This window comes from Mirounga angustirostris, unplaced genomic scaffold (assembly GCF_029215605.1).
Source record: "Mirounga angustirostris isolate CCGP_5_RB_7025 unplaced genomic scaffold, mMirAng1.0.hap1 SCAF_13, whole genome shotgun sequence".
Taxonomy (NCBI): Eukaryota; Metazoa; Chordata; class Mammalia; order Carnivora; family Phocidae; genus Mirounga; species Mirounga angustirostris.
The window spans coordinates 85,715,218-85,738,824 of record NW_026991721.1 but is presented as its reverse complement, the minus strand read 5'-3'; the positions used below and the strand labels follow the sequence as shown (position 1 = coordinate 85,738,824).

Sequence of the window (23,607 nt, the reverse complement as noted above, 5' to 3'; positions counted from 1 at the left end):
TATACAGTAACAGCAATGTTTCGACCAGTAAACCTGTATGCTTTACAGTCCTCTGTTGGTTAATCTTTACAGCATTCCTCTGCTGGCTGGGAAGGAAAGATGTTCCTTTCCATAGGGTAGAGAACTGAGGATAAAGTTAGTAATATGAGAGTAAATGCAGAAATCATCCTTAGTGCTTCTCAGGCAATGTGATCGAGCAGATTTGAATTTGAGTCCTTACTCCATCTCTTACTGATTTGGCATCTTGACTGTTATTAACCCTCTCAAACTGTTTCCCCTCCATAAAAGGGGTTAATAGTTTTGTGAAGATTAAAGAAAACATTGTGTATAAAGTGCCCAGCAATACTTTGCACATAACAGATGCTCAGTACATGCCTTTCCATTCACACCTTCCCCTGCAATAAATGAGGCAGTCTTACAAATGGGTGAGTGCTTAGGAACATCAAGGAAGAGTGAACTGTGTGGATTATTTCCTTAAAGTACTGGATTCCTTCTATAAATGAAGTTTTGACAGTGATATTTAAAGACTGCTACTAGTTTTACGGGTGACCCCCCCCCCATGCCCACAATTAACTCCTCTTCTCACATCCATATTTTCCAACATGATCTCAACAGAAATGACTGTCCTTCCAGGACCAATTAGAATGAAAACAAATAGCAATGCTATATAAAAAACCTTTCAATATCAATTACAAATAAATCCTTTAAGTTTAAAAATCTGTTTTTATTTTAAATTGTTTTGGCAACAAGCTAATTTTTAAAAATTGTTAATTTATATATTAATATTTAAAAGAATAATCTGTTTAGGCAAGAAACTAATCTGTGTGACTCTAAATGAAAGAGTTAGGAAGATAAATCTATACCTAGCACAGAGTCAGATCTCAGTAAATATCTGTCACATGAAAGAAGGGAAAACCTACTACCATTTTTACAATAATAGAAGGAAAATCTGAGAAGAACTAGAGATTCTAAATGGAACTCTCCAATTAAGAAGAAACTAAAGAACAAAGAAAGCAAATGACTTGTCTAAGATTATAAGAAAGGTAGCAATATCAAGAAAAAATTTAACTGCCATCTTAAAGCCTAATTTATTTTTCTATCATCTTTTAGACCCTACAGCTTATGAACATGGAGAATTGACCCCTTAGTAGGAAAAAAGATAACACTACTTTTCTATTTAGTTTTATATTTAATCAAATGCACCAATTATGCATAGCAATTAAGAAATCAGAGCACAGATAAAAGACCCCAATTATACAAACAAGACAATTTGTGGTATAATATGGATATGATTTTTCTGGTCATCAAATTAAATTGCTATAGATGCTTTTATAATAGATAAAAGGATAGATAAAATTAAATTTGTAAAAAAACAGAATTATTTAAACTTAAAAATCAGTATTTTTTGAGTGAAAAATATTACCAGGCCTATTCTATGTACATATTTTATCCTCACACATTTAAATTTTTTTTTTTTTAAGATTTTATTTATTTGCGAGAGAGAGAATGAGAGATAGAGAGCATGAGAGGGGGGAGGGTCAGAGAGAGAAGCAGACTCCCTGCTGAGCAGGGAGCCTGATGTGGGACTCGATCCCGGGACTCCAGGATCATGACCTGAGCCGAAGGCAGTCGCTTAACCAACTGAGCCACCCAGGCGCCCTATCCTCACACATTTAATCTTTACCATAATCTTATGAAACAAAGAAGAGTCCCACAATCCCCTTTTTACAACTGAGGAAACTGAGGCACACAGAAGTAAAATTAACAAGCTCAAGATAACACAGCGTAATACCCAGGCAATCTGGCACCAAAGCCCATGCTCTTAACCACCATGCTATCCTGTTTTTAACTGTATGATTATTTTTTAATAAAATACATTTTATAAAAACCTAATACTAGTTTCTATTTAATATGCAAAGCTCAAGATAGTTATAAAATACTTATTAATATTTCTAGCTATATAGCATGAACATTCTATTTATGTAGCATTTTAGGAACACTTTTATAAAAAGACCACAAAAAACTAACAGGTTATATAGTAAAGACACAATTTTTTTTTTATTCTTATGTTAATCCCCATACATTACATCATTAGTTTTAGATGAAGTGTTCCATGATTCATTGTTTGTGCATAACACCCAGTGCTCCATGCAGAATGTGCCCTCCTCAATACCCACCACCAGGCTAACCCATCCTCCCACCCCCCTTCCCTCTAGAACCCTGTTTGTTTTTCAGAGTCCATCGTCTCTCATGGTTCGTCTACCCCTCCGATTTCCCCTGCTTCATTCTTCCCCTTCTTTTTTTTTTCTTAACATATATTGCATTATTTGTTTCAGAGGTACAGATCTGAGATTCAACAGTCTTGCACAATTCACAGCGCTTACCAGAGCACATACCCTCCCCAGTGTCTATCACCCAGTCACCGCATCCCTCCCACCCCACCCCCCACTCCAACAACACTCAGTTTGTTTCCTGCAATTAAGAATCTAAAGACACAATTTGAAGGCATTTTCAGATGTCCTTCTATGGATGATTTTAACAGATTAAAAAAAAAAAACAACCCTATAATCCTATGGAAATTGGTGTTAGTCAATCTAAAGAGGCCATTATCAGTTCTCAAATTATTGAGGCATATTTAAAAAAAGAAATGAGACTGCTTTAGATGCTGTTGTTGGTATGCAATTAACATTGTTTAAATTAACAGTTACAATACATTTTCAAAGAAAAATATTGATCAAACTGACTTAATTCTAGAGACTAGAAAATATATGTGAATCATGATTCAAAACCAGTATTAAAAGCAAGGCAGAGTTACAGGCTTGATAATCTAAAAGTGGTCATCAGGCCTGTGATTCTGCTCAAACTTGGTTATATCACCATTTAAAAAAGAAGATAAAACAACCACAAGAGTAAGTAGAAAAGGAAATCCAAGTCTAATATCATCTACATTTTTCTACCTCTGCTGACAAAGTCCATTGCCAGTACATGCTGTAAAGAGAAATATTACTGAAGAATAAACAAAAACTGTTTTTTGAACTTGTTCACACCTAATTCTTTGTTGCCTACCTGAAATCCATGCTTGCCTCTCCACCATGTGCTTAAAACTTTTGGGGGCATGTCAATAACAGAAACGATATCTCCCACCTACAAGGAAAAATTTTAAGTGAAATTTTTTTAGTCAAATTTTAAACCAATTGTTATGTCTAGAATTTAAATCTGAACTAGAACAAAAAGTTAAAGTGCAATCCTTATTCTCTGGCTAATTGTTTCTGGAAAAACATAACACCTTTTTCTATAAAAAATTTAATAATCTTAACCATTTGTAAAGAAGAGGTCTAAAAAAAGTTAAGCAGCACAAAGACTGGGATCCAACTAACATATGTGCAGTAACTTCAGAAAGCCAAATTTATAGTATACGATTTTTGAATGCCAGGCATCATACCATCATCACCACTTCTGTTAAAATATTGTTACTGTTACTAAAAGTGATCAGATCCACTTACAAGGGGCAGTTTAAAATACTCATATTTAGAACAAGCACAACTTTTATTAATACACATTTAGTGTGCACTTGCCATGTGCTACATACTGTTTTGAGCACTTGATATATTTTATTTAGTCATATAACAAAGGCCTGTAATGTTTACAATTACTTGGTTATCCTTAGTAAATATCAAGTTTGATGACAACTTTTTTCAATAGATGGTACAATATAACATTTCCACTAAATAGTTTACTTTCTTCACTCTAAAAGATGAACTAGTGAGTTTATACAAACTTTTACAAAATCATAAATATAAAAATCATAATAATAGTTTTTAACAATATATTTAATGGAAGTTACATTCTTCAGTCAAAGTAAGTGATGATTTCTGGGATAAAACATAGTTAAGTACTTCAGAACTAATGTTACTATGGTATACATATTGCTTTAAGAATTTTTCTTTGTAGGGGCGCCTGGGTGGCTCAGTTGTTAAGCATCTGCCTTCAGCTCAGGTCATGATCCCAGGGTCCTGGGATCGAGCCCCGCATCGGGCTCCCTGCTCAGTGGGAAGCCTGCTTCTCCCTCTCCCGCTCCCCCTGCTTGTGTTCCCTCTCTCGCTGTGTCTCTCTGTTAAATAAATAAAATCTTTAAAAAAAAAAAAAAAGAATTTTCTTTGTATACTAACAACTGATTTTTCAGGCCATGAAAGAGTCATCTTCACAAAGTCATATTTGCTAACAAACACGGCATCTTTCAAGACATGCACTCCTTTGTGTATGGAACCTAAAAATTTATATTGTTTTTTCTTAAACTGAGTAACTGTTAGCAGTTTTTTGTTTCTCATAAGCCAATATTAAAGGAAGAAACTTAATTACGCTCCTTTCACATCTGATAGCAAGAAATGTTCATTTCACTTTTCATCTGTTCTTTAACTCAATCTTTGAACAATGAGAAGAAAGTATCATTGGGTATTGTTTTTAGGTACTAAAAACACAAAGACAAAAGACTGAGACCTGGCTCTAAAGAAGATCATGGAGATAAACAGGACTACAATTATGACTGAGTGTAATAAGTGAAATGTCAGAGATAGGGGTGCCTGGCTGGCTCAGTCGGTAGAGCATGCAACTCTTGATTTTGAGGTTGTGGGTTCGAGCCCCATGTTAGCTGTAGAGATTACTTAAATATAAAATATTTTAAAAAAAGAAACAAACAAAAAAATGTCAATCCAGGCTATTTGGGGATATATATTTGCAAGGACTAGGGAGAAGATCAAGGATGACTTCCTAGAAGAAATGGGAGATACAAGCTGAATTTTCAAGGATGAATATGGTCATTAAATAAAAATAGATAGCAATCCAGGCTGAAAGATAATGGAGTATAGGAAAAAGGGCCTGAGCTGACACAGAGTCTTCAGTCATTTACCTCTAAAGTCAATTCATCAGGGGCCCGAGCAGTGTACCTCTTGATAACGTGGGCAGCACCAACAGCAGGAGTGTTAATGGATGATTCCTCATGAACTAGAAGATGATTTCCCCTATTATCAATCTATAACAAAGAAAATGGACTATGAGATGGTTAAAGACAAGGGACTGCAAAAGTTTCTTTGACTATCTATAAAAGATATTCAGTTTGATTTAGAGAGGCCATAACCCACAGAATCTTAAAGAAACAAACACTATATATTGAGTACTTAATGTACACCTGTCATTGTGCTGTGCACAGAACATGATTTAATTTAATTCTCATAACTCTAAAAGATACTTAACATCATCATCATCATTTAAAGATGAAGATGCTAAAGCTAAAAGAGGTTATATAATTTATGAAAAATTAAATAATTTGTCCACGATCACACAGCCAATAATGGAAAAGCCAGTATCTCCGTGCAGGTTGGCCTGGCTCAAAGTTCCATATTCTTTCTATTTTCCATCCTGTCTTCCCAATTTCCACTGGGAGGAGAGAATAATATAATTTTACATATGCAAATTAAGGAGAAATACCTAACATATTTTCTGGATACTATAATACTTAATCTTAAATTGGACTCTTTAAAAGATGAATTGTCTCTTGTTCATAAATAATTGAAAAATATTTTCAATTACTAAGTCAACTAAATATATATATATGTATATATACACCTTTCTAAATGTACACATTAATACAGTCAACGCCAAAATAAGAGGTGCCATTGCAATTCACAAGATATATTTAGATTAGTTTCCTGGATTCTCAAAGACAGATTTTAGATAAAAAATACTTAATGTATCACTTTATCTACCCTTCCAAAGATAAGAATAAACTCCATTTTTTTGATTCCTGAAACTCATTAGTTATCAAAATTAAATTAATATTAATTTCTTAAGTAGTTTAAAAATAAATTTGGTAAGAGGTTAATTAGATAATACCTCCATCCATGTAAGGGCAGGTCCACAATTGATCTTGTTGCCAGCAATAGCTGAAAGGCGGGATAGGTAAGCCATAAGCATCTGAGTGACAGACTAAAGAGAAAGAGAAGATTCAGTGGTAATTCAAACTCAAGATACAGCACTCTCTGTCCAAGTAACTGGTATAAATTGGCTGTTTCTGGGGCAAAAAATCTGCAGATTTTTAGGCATTTTAATAGTTATAGGGGATTCTTCACAGAGGCTCGAGAGTTTCATGAAGTGAAACCATAGGAACTTACATAGAAATCCCCTGTCTTGTGAAGAACTTCACTATCTCCTCATCATCAGGGGTCATACTATTTTATAGCTTCTAACCTTATTGCTGTCTCTATTTTTATACTGAAAATATAAAAAAGATAATTACAGCAGAGACATATTTGGCTTTTCTGCCCAGCTTCCCCCTGGCTACCTTGAAACTCTAGGAGACCTGCTATAATCTTCCATGCATGCAGCTGTGACAGGACAGCCATGTTCGTATGTGATTGCACACCAGGGGTCCATGGATTGGTCCAGAAATGTGACTGAACATTAGCTGGCCTAACAGGAGTTACTGCAAGAATTAGTAAATTATGATACAAATTTCAACTCATTCTGTCAGCTGTCTTAAAAAAGGAGATTAAAAACCTGGGACCTATTTGTAGCGGTCATGTCCTAAAACAGCCTGAGAAAGAAAAATGTGACAAATAGGTGGAGATGGGAAAGGGAGATGGACTTCTAGGTTTCCTATGACACAAAAGAATCTGTGGTTTTAAGATGTTCCTGAGACCCTGCTGCTGTGTCAGTTCTTACATGACTGAGGAGGTCTCTACTTTGTCCTACCTACTTAATTGCCTTGGAATTAATTAGAGATTTGAAATGGCTTCCCCTCAGGACTTGAAAAGTATCTGCACTCTTTTCAAACATCCATTGCAGCTGCTGAGGAGTCTAATGTCAATATGATTCTTGTTCTTTTAAGAAAGTATGTGTTTTGCTCCCTGAAAGCTTTTTGGGTTTTCTCTCTGTGTTGGCATTTTGAAATTTCACTATAGTGTTTTTAGATGCATGTCTTTTCTGTCATCATACTTAGCACTTACTGGGCCCATCTGATCTGAAATATGCCTTTCCTTTGTTTTAGGGAATTTCTTATATTAAATTTTAGTTACTTCCATGTACTGTATCCTGCTAGAACTTCTAGAAGAGGGAAGTAGGTACTTCAGGATCCATTCTCCGTGATTCCCAAATGTTCTCCCACAACTTTTCATCCTTCTCTCTCTTCTGAGGCTATATTTTTATAAAATTTGCTCTCCCAGCTCACTAATGCTCTCTTCATCTGTGTCCATTTTGCACACAGTCCAACTACTGAGGTTTGCTATGACTAAAATTAATTTAAGTAAGTACTTGTTCATTTCTAAGATCTCTTATCTTTTTATTTTTATAAAACTCTGCTCTCATTTCATGATAGATTGCCTCACTTTCTCTCTGAGGATAGTAATCATGCTTCTGAAAGTCTTGTTTGCTCTTTTCAGTTATTTTATTTATTCAGCTTTTACGATCAAGATTTCTAGTTTGTCTTCTTCAATCCTCTTGTACATGTTTTTTATGCTGTATTTGCTCGCCCCCATAAATCTTACCCCATCTACTCTCAAAGATTCCTCACAATTTTGATGGTTGTTATTATCTGATGTTATAAAGAATCTCTTCCCATTTACATTTTTTAAAAATCTTTTCTATTTTTACTAGAAATTTGGGAGGAGTGGAGGTAAGGGTACAGACATGGCATGTCATCATAAACTATGCCTTTCTCTAATTATTAGTGAGATCGACATTTTTCCATATTTTTGCTTCCATATTTTATGTTCTCTTTGAAGAACAGTCTGCTCATATATATAGCATGTTTATATATTATGAATTTTTTATATAAAATTACACTCCAAACCTACTTTAATTCTAAACAGTCTACATAGCATTACTAATTTTTCAGTTATGAAATAATTAATAATCCCAGGAATCATCCTGAGTGTTCAACTTAAGCTTTTATTTAGTATACAGACAAAACTTTCTGCTAATTTATATATAGTGATTACTGCTGCAAAGTACTAAATGCTTACCTCTGGACTGTCCTTCAGGGCATCAGAACGGGGAAGCTCTGAGAGTTGGGAGAATCGTCGGTCATAAATACATAAATGAAGATGTTTATCAAGTACCCGAAAATCTTCATAACTTCTTTTAACAATCCAACTTTTGCCCTATGGGTAAGAAAAAAAAGACGCTTATAATTTGTCCACTCACAGAGCATATTTATTACATTCTACCTTCTAATTTTCTCTTGGCTCTATTACTTCCTATAACCCAAGCTTTAGTAGGGATGAACATCCTTTCTTACCTGGAATACTGCTAATACTCCTTACCTTTGATATCCCCTGCTCCCCTCACCACCAGTACAAAATACAAAGCTTATCAGGTCACACTATCAAAAATCCTTCAAAAACCTCCATGGTCAGCACTGATGAGCAGATCCCAACTGCACACCATTTAGTTTTGCAATTTAACCTAATTTTATACAGATGCTTTCATCTCATAAAAGATCTGGAAGGACTGCAGGAAAAAGCCTTCAGAGCAACCATCTCAGAACTGAAGAAAAGCTTTTAGTGTAGCTCTTCTCCATTTGCCCCAGCCAAATGGGGCAGAAACAGAAGGCATCACTTCCTAGTAGAGAGATGTACTGAATTCTAAACACAGGTATGTTAAAACTTACATGATAAACTTGTATTGTCCTACTCTGGACTATAATTCTATAGTACATAGGTGGAGAACAATACCAACTCCTGTCTGAGAGGGTTTTTAGAATGAAATAAGACCATATATGTGGCAGAGACTTTTAAAGAACAGTGTCCTGGTCACTATTCTAAAAAATACTAGTTCTATGAGGCTGAAATGGGATCCAGTTAATTCTGATGATCAGCCTGAATTGGGAATCACTGATCCACAGGACAAAGTCCAAACATATTTGCACATATCATGGCTTTCATCATCTGAGTTCTGTCTAAATTTATACACTGATCTCAGTCATTACTCCTCCATGCCCTTCCTTTGCTTCCAGTTATGCTCAATTACTTGCATTTATTCAGTTTATGAGATGTTTGTTCCCTTTCTTGCCTCCCCGATCGTTAAGTGCTGTTTCTTCTGCTATGGAAAGTCATTCTTTTACTCTTTGCTGAAGTAAGCTCCTCTGTTTTCTCAGTTCTTCCACTGCCTTCTAACCCAAAGATTTCCTAAATACCCACAGGCGGTTCAATACTTATTCCTTTGGATGACAAAAATTAAAAAATGAAAATAAACAACAAAAGCAGAAAAATAAAAGAAAAACAGCATATAGTTGCAATTATTTTCTCTTTCGTATACACACATTTTTATGGAACACTTCAAATATCAGAAAAGTACACAAAATAATTTATCACATACTTATGTCTCTATCACAGAGATTAAACAGATGTTGACTTTTTTGTTTCAAAGCTCTGGATGTTTTGTTTTGTTTTTTTTAAAGATTTTATTTATTTGACAGAGAGACACAGCGAGAGAGGGAACACAAGCAGAGGGAGTGGGAGAGGGAGAAGCAGGCTTCCCGCTGAGCAGGGAGCCCGATGCGGGGCTCAATCCCAGGACCCTGGGATCATGACCTGAGCCGAAGGCAGACGCTTAACGACTGAGCCACCCAGGCGCCCCACTCTGGATGTTTTTTAAAAGAACCAATTATTATAGATACAAAGCCCACTCTTTTGTGTTCCTCTTCTAAAGGTGAGGACAGGAGTTGATATGCACTGTTATCATGCATAAATGCATTTTATACCTTTACTATACATGCAGGTATACAGTGCATTGTCCAAAACAAATAACAAGATTTTATTTCCTTCTCTATGGATCTAATCACAAATTAAGTAATTCACTCAAAATCTCAGACAGGTATGTGAGAGAATAGAAATTAAAATACATGTCAAATAAAAATAATTTAAATTATCATCTGGACAAGAAGGCTTTACGGCCACAATCCATGGTATTTTAAATTTATCCACTCTATCTTCTGATTTGGGTTTGGCCTACAGTGCTTTTAAAAAAATGTATATGGGGGCGCCTGGGTGGCTCAGTCGTTAAGAGTCTGTCTTTGGCTCAGGTCATGATCCCACCCTGGGATCGAGCCCCGCATCGCGCTCCCTGCTCCACGGGAAACCTGCTTCTCCCTCTCCCACTCCCCCTGCCTGTGTTCCCTCTTGCACTGTCTCTCTCTCTCTGTCAAATAAATAAATAAAATCTTAAAAAAATAAAACACCAACCATTTAAAAAATAAATAAATAAATGTATATGAATACTTTAGGTACAGCACTGCAAAGTCTAATTTGACCAAGTAATTACCACACCAAGCTATTTATCTTATTTACATTACCTGCACAGATTCTAAAAATATACAGATTTACCTCTTGAAATAAAGAAAAAGCTAAGAAATTGATGTTAGGATCAGAATGTCCCCATTGTGAATCCTGGCTATTTAAGAATTTAATTAAGTAAATTAATGTAAAGTGATTAGTAGAGTACCAGATAACAGAAATGTCTCAGTACATGCTGGTTATTTCTATTCTTTATTGATTTAGAGAACTTGTTCTGGGCCAAACATACTAAAATTAGTAACAGTAAACAAATTAACCTGACTAAACATTAGTTTAGTAAACAAAACTCCATGGTATATAGCAGAACAAATGACTGGTCACCAAAAGCTCAGAAACTCAAAAGAAACAGGAACGCTATTATTGGGTGGCTCAGATGGTTGGGCATCTGCCTTTGGCTCAGGCCCTGATCCCGGGGTCCTGGATCGAGCCCCACATTGGGCTCCTGGCTCAGCGGGAAGCCTGCTTCTCCCTCTCCCTCTGCCTCTCCCCCTGCCCGTGCTCTCTCTCTCTCTCTGTATCTCTGTGTCTCAAATGAATAAATCTTTAAAAAAAAGAAAAAAAAAACACTATTATTGATTACTTTTAAGTACATCAGGGTTTCAACCAGGGAAGGTAACGTATCTTTAGAGGTCACAGGTTATTTTCCCATATGGCTGAATTACCAGCTTTAGTTTTAGAAAGTAAATCTTAAATTTAATATCATTATTTCATTTTATTTTAATATCTATTTAAAAATAATTCATATATCTTGGTAACATTTTATTTTTGTTTTGTTTTACTGTTTTCTTTCAGAAGAAAATGTAGCATCAGCATTTTAAGTCACTAGTACAAAGGTGAAGCAGTTAATCAGGATCAACTCTAAACATGTGTATAATCATTCCACTATATTGGAGGTAAGGAGTGAAGTAACTTGACAACCTGGTACATTCACATTTATTACTCTTGTTGAGCCAAGAGACTAAGCAAAATGGTCAATATAAGAGAAAATGTAGTACTGTACTTGTTGGTACCTGGTGCTTTTAGAGCAGAAATTGGCTCTGCTTTCAATCATTTTTCATTAAGCATTCCTTACTAAATGACAAATATTCTGAAATGATTGTAAGACGTTAGGGACTAACTGCTTGTGTCTCCCCAAAACTCCTATGTAGAAACCCAACCCTCCGATATGATGGCTTTAAGAAGTGGAGCCTTTGGGAAATAATCAGGATAAGATAAGGTCAGGAGGGTAGAGCCCTCATGAATGGGATTAGTACCCTTAGAGGAGTCATAAAAGAGCTTGCTTCTCTTTCTCTACTCTCTGCCATATGAGATTACAAGAAGTCATCTGTTTGCAATCTGAAAAGTGGCTCTCACCAGAACTTTGCCATTCTGACCTGATCTCTGACTTCCAGCTTCCAGAACTGTGAGAAATAAACTTCTATTGTTTATAAGGTACCCGGTCTATGATACTTTGTGAAGGCACCCCAAACTAAGACATAAGGTAACATTTGGTACCTGGAATATCACCTTTTCCTTGGCATACAAAACAGATTTCTAGACCTATAAGATTGTGAAACACAGGAAAGAGAGAAGAGAGAAAAGAATGAAGAGAGTGGTAATCAGTAAAGCAGGATATAAATGCAGACTACTGTGGGCTACTTGCTAGGATGTGACCTTAGGTAACTCTTCTAAATCTCAGTTTATTTATCTGTAAAATCAGAAAGTTAATGGTACCTGGGGTTGTTGGAAGGTTAAATCAAATAACGCACATAAGTCACTGAGCACACTGCCTGCCAATCATTCATTAAACACTGGTTATCTCTACTGATATTTTTCTCACTGGTATAGCTGCCTGTCACAAAAATACCTTTTGAATGCTATGTTAGCCACATACTTGTCATATAACAGGCAAATATTAGTTTGGCTGAAACCCTTAACATGCATTGACACTAGAACAATACCTTCACAAGACTAATTTTGGAAAAGCTGTTGAAACGTGCAAACTGATAGACTTGGAAAGTTCCCAGATTACAGTACAATAATTGAAAACAAGATTGTAATAACACATCTGTATTTAAGTCTATGTTCCAAAGTCTTACACTTCTTTAGAATAAATTCCTTAAAAATGTGACATCAGCCAAACCTAAGTGCAAGGATATATTGGATTTCTCTATGGTATTTTTGCAAATTTTCTATAAGACTAAACTTATTTTTAAATAAAAAGTTAAAATACACACACGCAATTTCTAAAAATGGAAAGATTGTACCAATTTTTACTGTTTGTGCCTATTTTGCTGCATCCTCCCTAATACTGAAAAAATCAATCTTAAAAGAATTATCTATTCACATCTTTGCCAATCTTTCCACTAAAATATGTTGTATACTGCTACATAGCATTTAGCAAACTTAACAAAACGTATTATACTGCATGTCTAGCAAAACTATTTGATGTAACTATTAGCCCTTTGAGAGCTGTAATACATTTATTCAAATAGTTTCTTAGTCAAGAAATTTCCTTGAATGAATTCTGAAGTGATACATTAAATGGCTTATTACACTAAGATATTAATTTTTTTGCTTAAAAGAAGTAAAAAAGAAGTTGGAAGGCCTTTCTTACTTAGGACTTCTTCCTATATAAGTATTCAAAATATATTTTTAAAAGAGGCATTGAAATACATTGTATTGTGCTTTACATTTGTTCTGCAAGTTCAACTTTTTAGTTCCTCTGGCTCTCTCTTATCAAGTACTACATAAAAGTAAGAAGGCCAATGAAAACACATTGTGATTCAGTCACATTTCAGAAATGATCTTGTCTGTCAGGTTAAAAGTAATAATCAGACTTCCAATTTCTTTTCCAATATATAAGGAGCTTAGAGATCGCCACTCTGTCCTAACAAGTAACAAACTGAAAAATCAGTAACTCTTCATAGATCTGTGAGAGAAATGAGGTCACAGGGCAAACTGCTCTCCCCAGAATTGGAGAGACCTAGAAGTCTAGAAAAGAAGAAAGAGCTAAACTCAATTATATACAATTCTATCTTTAAAAAAGAGAAAATTTAAATGAAGTAAACAGAAGAAATAAAAAAATGATAGTAGAAATCAATGAACTTTAAAACAGGAAATCAATAGAGAAAATTAACAAAACAAAAAGATGATTCCTTGGTAAGATCAATAAAATCAATAAACCCCTAGGCAGGCTAAGTAAAACAAAAAGAAGAGAAAACACAAATTACTAATATCAGAAATGAAAGAGAGAACACCACAACAGATCATATGAACATTAAAAGGATAATAAATACTATACATAACTCTATGCTCACGTATTTGATAACCTAGATGAAACTGACCCAGGTCCTCAAAGATACAATCTGCCAAAACTTACACAAAAAGAAATGGATAATCTGAATAAGGCCTATATCTATTTAAAATATTGAATCACTAATTAATAAACTTCCAAAAGAGAAAGCACCAAGCCAAGATTGGTTCACAATGTTTGAACTATACCAAATATTTAAGAAATTATACCAATTCTCTATAATCTCTTCAGAAGATTGAAACAGAGGGACTACTTCCCAATTCATTCTATGAGGCTAGAATTACCCTACTACCAAAACAAAACAAAGACATTACAAAAAAGGAAAACTACAGAACAATATCTCTTGAGAATACTGATGAAAAAATCAACAACATTATTAGCTAATTGAATCCAACAACATGGAAAATAATTATATACCACAACCAAGTAGAATCTATCCCAGGCATGCATGCAAAGCTGGTTCAACATTCAAAATTAGTTAATGAAATTAATCACATCAATAAGCTAAAGAAGTAAAATCACATGATCACATTGACAGATGTCCAAAGAGCATTTGCCAACATCCAGCACTCATTCATGATAAAAATTCTCAGTAAACTAAGATTAGTGGGATATTTCCTCAACTTGATAAAGAATGTCTATAAAACTACAGCGAGTATCATATGTAATAGTGAGAAACTTGAAGCTTTCCAAATAAGATCAGGAACAAGGCAAGGATGTCCCCTCTCTCCACTGCTTTTCTTCTTTTTTTAAAGATTTTATTTATTTATTTGACAGAGAGACACAGTGAGAGAGGGAATACAAGCAGGGGGCATGGGAGAGGGAGAAGCAGGCTTCCCGCTGAGCAGGGAGCCCAATACAGGGCTCGATCCCAGGACCCTGGGATCATGACCTGAGTTGAAGGCGGATGCTTAATGACTGAGCCACCCAGGCACCCCTCCCCACTGCTTTTCAACACTGTACTGGAATTTATAGCTAATGCATTAAGGCAAGAAAAGGAAATAAAAGATATACAAATGGGGAAGGAACAAATTAAACAGCCTTTGTACACAGATGACATGATCATCTAGGTATACATTACAAATAATTATCTAAAATCCTTCTGGAACTATGAAGTGATTATACCAAAATAGCAGAATACAAAGTTAATATACAAAAGTCAATTGCTTTCCTAGGCGCCAACAATAAGTTCAATTTGAAATTAAAAACACAATAGCATTTATATCAGCAACCTCCCAAAAAAGAAGTAATTAAGTATAAGTCTAAAAAACTATGTACAAGATCTATATGAGGAAAACTACAAGACTCTGGTAGAAGTAGACAAAGGACTAAAAAATTTGAGAGACATACCATGTTCAGGGATAGGAAAACTCAATATTGTCAAGATGTCAATTCTTCCCAACTTGATCTAGATTCACAGTGCTATGCCAATCAAAACCAAAGCAAGTTATTTTTGTCATTATCAACAAACTGTTTCTAAAGTTTATACAGAGAGGCAAAAGACCCAGAATAGGTAACACAACATTGACAGAGAAGAACAAAGTTGGAAGAATGACACTGACTTCAAGACTTATCATAAAGCTACAATAATCAAAATGGTGTGGTTCTAGCAAAAAAAAAAAAAAAAAAAAAAAAATCAACAAATACACCAATGTAACAGAATAGAGAGCCCAGAAATAGACTTACTTAAATATTGTCAACCAATCATTGACAAAAGAGAAAAGGCAACACAATGGATAAAAAGATAGTGTTTTCAAAAAATAGTATTGGAAAAACTGGCAAAATCCACAGGCAAAAATATAAATCTATACATAGGCCTTATAGCTTTCACAAAATCACTCAAAATGGATCACAGGTCTTAATGTAAAATGCAAAATGATAAAGCTCAGAAAATGACATAGGAGAAAACAGAGATGATCCTGGGTTTGATGATGGACTTTTTTAGATACAACACTAGAGGCACAATCCATGAAAGAAAGAATTGATGAGGCGTGCCTGGGTGGCTCAGTCATTAAGCATCTGTCTTCGGCTCAGGTCATGATCCCAGGGTCCAGGATCAAGTCCCACATCGGGCTCCCTGCTCTGCGGGAAGCCTGCTTCTCCCTCTCCCACTCCCCCTGCTTGTGTTCCTGCTCTCGCTCTCTCTCTCTGTCAAATAAATAAATAAAATCTTAAAAAAAAAAAAAAGAAAGAAAGAATTGTTGAGCTGACCTACACTGAAATTAAAGTTTTCTGCTGTGTCAAGACACTATCAAGAAAATGAAAAGACAAGTAATAGACTTGAGTGAAAAAACTGACAAAAGATATATCTGATAAAGGACTATTATCCAAAATATACCAAGAACTCTTAAAAATCAATAATAAGGGGTGCCTGGGTGGCTCAGTCTTTAAGCATCTGACTTCAGCTCAGGTCATGATCCCAGTGTCCTGGGATCGAGCCCCGCGTCAGGTTCCCTGCTCAGCAGGAGGCCTACTTCTACCTCTCCCACTCCCTCTGCTTGTGTTCCCTCTCTCTCAGTGTCTCTCTCTGTCAAATAAATAAAAATTTAAAAAATCTTTAAAAAAAATCGACAATAAGAAAACAACTGATTTAAAAATGGTCCAAAGACCTTAACAGACACCTCATCAAAAAGATATGCAAATGATAAATAAGTATATGAAAAGATGCTCCATATCATATATGTTATCATATCATATGAAATGCAAACTAAAATGAGATACTACTACACACCTATTAGAATGGCAAAAATCCAGAATTGGTAAAACCAAATGCTGACAAAGATGTGAAGCAACAGGAAATTTCTTTTCATTGCTAGTAGGAATACAAAATGGCAAACCCACCTTGGAAGAAAGTTTGTCAGTTTCTTATAAAACTAAACATACCTTACCATAGGTTCCAGCAATTGGGACTCCTTGGTGTTTATCCAGATAAGCTAAAAGTTATGTCCACACAAAAGCCTGCACGTGAATGTTTATAGCAACTTTATTCATAATTGCTGAAATTTAGAAGCAACCAAGATGTCCTTCAGCTGGTGAATGGATATGTAAACTGTGGTACATCCAAACAAAGGAATATTATTCAGCACTAAGAAGAAAGAAGCCATGAGAAGACATGGAGGAAACTTAAATGTGTATTACTAAGTGAAAGAAGCCAAGCTGGAAAGGCTACATACTGTAATAATTCAAACTATATGACATTTTGAAAAAGGCAAAACTACAGACAGTAAAAATATCTGTGGTTGCCACTGGCTAGGGAGAAGTGAAAGATAAATACAGCACAGAGAATTTTTAGGGCAGTGAAACTATTATGTATGATGCCATAACAGTGGGTACATATAATTATAAATTTGTCCAAACCCACAGAATGTACAACACCATGACTAAACCCTCGCTGACGAAGGAATGTAGCATCAATTGCAACAAAGGTACCATGTTGGGGAAAGACGTCCATAGTGAACAAGGTTGAGCATATGTGGGGATAAGAGGTATACAGGAACCTTGTACTTTTCACTAAAGTTCGCTGTGAGTCTAAAACTTCTAAAAAATATACTAATTTTTAAAAACTAATCATGTTTCCATCGCTCTAAGCAGTATTACTCAAGGAAATAAAGATCAACAACCAACCACAAAAATGCAAAAGAGCCTAAAAAAGTAAGTTTGGGTGGGGGGATTGGATTTCAAAATTCATTTCCTTATACATCAGTGAACTGATTTCTTTCAATTTTTTAAAAATGTTCTTGTGCCAGCAAAAGTCTGTTCTTTTAAACAGAGTATCATTCACAAAATGAAAACCTCAATATAATTTGCAAATCATCTAAAACTGTTAAATTCACTGAGAAAATTCTAAAAATAGTAAAATACCTCCCATTTTAGCAGATATGAAAGAACTTTAAATTTCATATGTAAAAAAACAGCTTTAATCATCAAATTTCCAAATAAACTGAATAAAATACAACTGACCCTTGAACAACATGGGGGTAAGGGGCATTGACCTCAGTACACAAAAATCCACATGTAAGTTTTGCTCCTCCAAAACATAACTTCTAACAGCCTACTCTTGACTAGAAGCTGTGCCAATAACATAGTCAATACGCATATTTCATGTTATATTATGTACTATATTCTTTTTTTAAATAAGGTAGAAGAAAAAAGTGTTAAGAAAATCATAAGGAAGAGAAGATACATTTCCAGTAATATACTGTATTTATAAAAAAAAAAGAATCTATGTGTAAGTGGAACCATGCTACTCAGACCAATGTTTTTCAAGAATCAACTACACGATCAGAATATTTCAGAAATTCACTTATTTTATAAATAACAAAACAGAAACAATACAAAAAACTCCTTATGTATATCTGCTTAAATTTTAATTTACTGCTAACTTCTAACCTTAATAATTATTACTATCAGGGAATTGGTTTCTTTGCAAAGAATTGGTTGTAGAATGGAGAACAAGACTCTGAACCTAATTTTCTATTCTGTCATATTGCAGGAGAGAATCTTAAAAACTGGATGGCATTTTTCATGACTTTCCAGAGGCTTATCAAGAAGGCAAAGCCCTGAACCTTTGGTGCTTGGGTTTACGAGGCTATCGGAGCATTTCATTTGTCACCCATTTTCTCTGCTTTATTTGTTTAAAGAGAATGACTCTAAAATCATAGCAAAAGAAGCAAAGGACATGATAGGTTAAACTGCAGTTGGTTTTTAGTGCCTACTCTTCTTCCTTGGCAGATGCTTTCTGAAAGGCCCACTGAGTTTTTTTTAAATTATTATTATGTTATGTTAATCACCATACATTACATCATTAGTTTTTGGTGTAGTGTTCCATGATTCTTTATTTGTGTATAACACCCAGTGCTCCATGCAGAACATGCCCTCTTTAATACCCATCACCAGGCTGACCCATCCCCCACCCCCCTCCCCTCTAGAACCCTCAGTTTGTTTCTCAGAGTCCATAGTCTCTCCTGGTTCATCTCCCCTGGCCCACTGAGTTTTGAATCTCTTTTCTACTGGATTATTTCCAGTTAGGATTGTGGAATTTTGCAGTTCTACCCAAACACTGGGGTCCTCTTACTCCTCATCTTCCCCCAGTACCTTATCCATCAAATTTTCTCTTGAAAACAACTTCTTTCTTAATTTAGCATGACATAGGAAAGAATAAGTATTAGAACTACTGGAGGCAGTGTGATACAATGGAAAGAGGATTTTCCTGGGAGTCTGAAGACCTTTGGTTGATTACTATGTAATTCCATTCTGAGCCAGAAGTCCCTTGCACAGGAAGAAGCCAGGAACTGCAAGAACGGGTCTTCAGGTTATAGGGACGAAACCTTCATCACAGGGCAGGGATTATTCATGCCTAAAGGGAACCAATCACACACGGTTTCCTCTGGAAGCTCAAGTTTATTCTCTCTCTACCCCATAGTAAATTATAATGATAATTAATAAATTTGGGGGTTTACATTAAGCTTTTTTTTAAATAAAATCTTTCTCATAGTAATTATTGTTATAGTTATGATGTTATCATTCTTAACCTAATTTTACAGAGGAGGAAACAGGCTTGGTGAGGTCTAGCATCTTACCCATGATTACATAGTGAGTGGAGGCCACACTTGTAACCATCTTGATTCAATACCTCTTGGAGATATTTTTTCAAGATTTTATTTTTTTATTTGAGAGAGTGAGAGAGAGCACAGAGGGAGAGGAAGAGGGAGAAGCAGACTCCCTGTGGGAAAGTGTTCAATACTTAGTAGTAGGAAAGAACTTAGTCTTTTAAAAACTGAATGAAAGCTAGCATGACCAGAACAAAGGAATGAGCAGATTGTCATGACATGATGCAGAAGAGGTAGGCAAGGTCTGATCAGGTGGGACCCTCACAGGCCTTAGTTAGCATTTTGGGTTCAGTTCTAAATAAAGTGAATATCTATTGAAGAGTGTTAACCATGAAGATAACAATTTTCAATTTACATTTTACATCACTCTAGCAGTTTAAATGGTTCTCATTGATTACAGGATGCAAACACAAATGCTAATCACAACATCCTAACAAGATACAGCACCTTGGGCTAGTTTGGTAATAACAGAGATGGAAAAAGACAAATTCTAGATATATTTGCTGTTCTTTCTAAGAAAAATAGTCCTCACACATGTCCTTGGAAGTCCCTTTATCATGGAAAAGATAACTGAAAAAGAATAAATTCTCTCTCTTTTTTTTTTTAAGATTTTATTTATTTGACAGAGAGAGATACAGCAAGAGAGGGAACACAAGCAGGGGGAGTGGGAGAGGGAGAAGCAGGCTTCCCGCTGAGCAGGGAGCCCAATGCGGGGCTCGATCCCAGGACCCTGGGATCATGACGTGAGCCGAAGGCAGACGCTTAATGACTGAGCCACCCAGGTGCCCCGAATAAATTCTCTCTTTAATGATATGATGAAGTTCAGTAAAAAGAGATGATCGGAAAAGAGAATGAACTGATTTAATCTTAGCGGGGCCTTATCCTAGATATAGGACTTTACATAAGTTACTTAACACCCATCAGCAACAGTTTACTCACCTATAAAATGAAAATAGTAACATATTTCACAAAAGATTTACAAGGTTTGGATGTTTTTTTTACAATCTATCTATATATTTTGTTCATACACAGATGCTCTACAAATGTGAACAGTTGACCCCACCCCTTAATAACAGCATTTTGTAAGTGGACTAAGTGGAGGAGATACTTAATACCAAGGAATGCATTTCTGATGGTGGAATTTCAAGCAGGAGATATTTTGAAGCAGGAAAGCATTCCCCTAAAACCAACTGTTTACCCCACCTACCAGGACATAAAGGAGCTTTCAGAGTACTGTAAATATTTATGAAAAACTTGATCCTCAGAAAAAATAAACTATTATATAATGATGAATCCTTGTTAAAAATACAAAGGTAGTTCATACAATCCAAATACAACAAAACCATTCATTTTAACTGGTCTAAAGCTTACAATGAAACAAAAAAAATAGTAAGTATTTTGTTAAGCAGCAATTTCTTACACTAACAAAACTATACTTACAGAAAGGAAAGATCATAAAGAATTTTCATTAGGACACATGTTAGAATAAGTTCTTGTAACAGGTAGGTTTAAATTTGCCATTTTAAAAAATCAACACTTAAAACCTGATGTTTGCTTACATGCTAAAGAATAAAACAATAGAATACTGAGTGGCATGGAGACTCATTACCATTGACATTATACTTATAAATGATTTATTCTAAGTAACGGGCCTCAATTAGTATGAGGGTTTATCTCTTTTTGGACTTTTTAAAATTACTGAATGTTCAACACTTGAGAGTAAAAGTTTTTCTAGTATCTTCTTTGACATGTGACCAGATTTCCAAGAATTATTATTAATATTCATTAAATTCAAACTAAACACATTATGTTTTCTGAAAAGTAAGGAATAGGCAGAGGAAAAATTAGTATGATTTTCAGAAAAGATATATTACCATTCAGATCAATATCATGACACAAGAGTGTTTTTTCATCCATACCAGCCAATCTGTTTGTTCTACATAACACTTTTTTTCAGTTTGTGTACTTAAAGAACAGAATGAAAAATAATGGAAGGAACATTTGAAAAATAATATGCCTATTTGGTTAAGACAACTTATTCTAAATCATGATTAGTATGAAAGGAAGGGCACTGGGGGCTTGGGCAAGGCATGAAAGATCTATTTTCTGAGGCATCTGAGTCACTTTTTAAAAAATATTTTATTTATTTGAGAGAGAGAGGGAGCACAAGCAAGGGGAGAGGCACAGGGAGAAGCAGACTCCCCACTGAGCAGGGAGCCCAATGCGGGGCTTGATCCGAGGACTCCCAGATCATGACCTGAGCCAAAGGCAGATGCTTAACCAAATGAGCCACTCAGGCGCCCCTCTGAGTCACTTTAAAAACGGTTAATATTCACCTGAGACACAGCAATGTTGCTAAGTGAGATCTGTATGACAGGTATCTGTTCCACTTGCTTTGGGCCCATGCTATACCAGCTTTTAATATTGTAACTATCACTCAGACTATATAATGACATGGGATTGTAACCAGTTGGCCTGGACTATCTCCCACAGAGGCTCCTGATTTGAGGTTTCCACTTTTTTTTTTTTTAAGATTTTATTTATTTATTTGAGAGAGAGAATGTGAGAGAAAGAGCACATGAGAGAGGGGAGAGTCAGAGGGAGAAGCAGACTCCCTGCTGAGCAGGGAGCCCGATGCGGGACTCGATCCGGGGACTCCAGGATCACGACCTGAGCCGAAGGCAGTCGCCTAACCAACTGAGCCACCCAGGAGCCCTTGAGGTTTCCACTTAAGGAGCCTCTGAAGACTTCCCCAACCTGAGAAAGGAAAGAGACATCCAAGTCCAGGAAGTAATGGAAGCCCCAAACAAGATGAACCCAAAAAGAACCATACCAAGATATATTAAGAATTTAAATGTCAAAAATTAAAGATAAAGAGAGAATCTTAAAAGCAACAAGAGAAAAGCCAGTAGTGAGTATAGAGACCACCCATAAGACTATCAGCTGATTTTTCAGCAGCAAGTTTTCAGGCCAGAGGAAGTGACATGATATATTCAAACTGCTGAAAGGAAAAAACCTACAACCAAGAACAGTCTACACCAGCAAAGTTTTCATTCAGAACTGAAGGAGATATAAGGAGTTTCCCACACAAGCAAAATTTTAAAAAGTTCACCACTAAACTGGCATTACAAGAAATGTTGAAAGGATTTCTTTAAGCATAAAGGAAAGGGCCATAACTAAAAGTAAGAAAATTATGAAAGAAAAAATTTCACCGGTAAAAGCTAACATTTAAAAAGATGGTGGATTGATCACTTATAAAGCTGGTATGAAGGTTAAAAGATAAATGTAGTAAAATCAACAATATCTACAGTAATTAGTAAAGGGATACACTAAATAAAAAGGTGTAAAATATGAAGTCAAATACATAAAATAAGGGGGTGGGGAGTAAAAATGTAAGACTTTTAGAATGTGTTTCAACCTAAGGGACCAACAAGTTAAAACAGACTGCTATATACAAAGAGTGTTACATATGAACTACATGTTGACGACAAAACAAAAATCTATAATAGATACATTAAAAATAAATAGAAAGGAATCCAAACATAACATTAAAGAAGTCAAGTTAAAAGGTAAGAGAATAAGAGAAAAAATACAAAACAATTAGAAAACAATGAACAAAATAGCAATGAGTACAAAACCATCCACAACTGCTTTAAATGTAAATGGACTAAATGCTCCAGTTAAAAGACAATAGCTAACTAAATGGATAAAAATGTAAGACCCATCTATATACTGCCTACAGGAGATTCATTTCAGATGTAAAGACACATACAGACTGAAAATGAAAAGATGAAAAATAATACTTCATGCAAATGTAGCAAAAAGAAAGCTGGCATAGCAATACTTGTATCAGATAAAATACTTTAAAACAAAGACTATGACAAGATACAAAAAGAGGCTAATATTATATAATGATTGAGATCAATCCAACAATATAATGTAACAACTGTAAATAGCAGACAGAAAGCAAGAAACTGACAGTAACAGTAGGGAACATTAACACCCCATTTACATCGATGTATACGGTGTCTAGACAGAAAATCAATAAGGAAACAGTGACCTTAAACAACACATCAGACCAGACGGACTTGACATACATATATACAGAACATTACCAAAACAGCACAATACACATTCTTTTCAAGTGCACATGGAACATTTTCCAGAACATATCACATGTTAGGCCATAAAACAAGTCTAAAATAAATGTTAAAAGACTGAAATCATATCAAGAACCTTTTCCCATCACAACAGTATGGAACTAGAAATCAATTCCAAGGCAAAAATTAGAAAAAACACAATCATTTGGAGCCTAAATAACCAACTGATCAATGAAGAAATCAAAGAAGTGAAAAAA

At 35.2% G+C, this 23,607-nt stretch overlaps 1 protein-coding gene across 4 annotated transcripts in view; it reads right to left on the bottom strand.

Moving 5' to 3' along the window:
* ARHGAP32 (Rho GTPase activating protein 32) overlaps positions 1–23,607 on the bottom strand; it is a 314,482-nt gene that overhangs the window by 85,818 nt on the left and 205,057 nt on the right. For 3 of the 4 annotated variants that reach the window (XM_064577227.1, XM_064577229.1, XM_064577230.1), the window contains 4 exons: positions 8,016–8,153; positions 5,890–5,982; positions 4,907–5,029; positions 3,067–3,144 (listed from right to left, as the gene is read on the bottom strand). In XM_064577227.1, coding sequence (XP_064433297.1) covers positions 3,067–3,144; positions 4,907–5,029; positions 5,890–5,982; positions 8,016–8,153 — 432 coding nt within the window. Of the gene's footprint in view, positions 1–3,066; positions 3,145–4,906; positions 5,030–5,889; positions 5,983–8,015; positions 8,154–23,607 lie in introns of those variants that run through there. The other variant, XM_064577228.1, reaches the window with a different exon arrangement.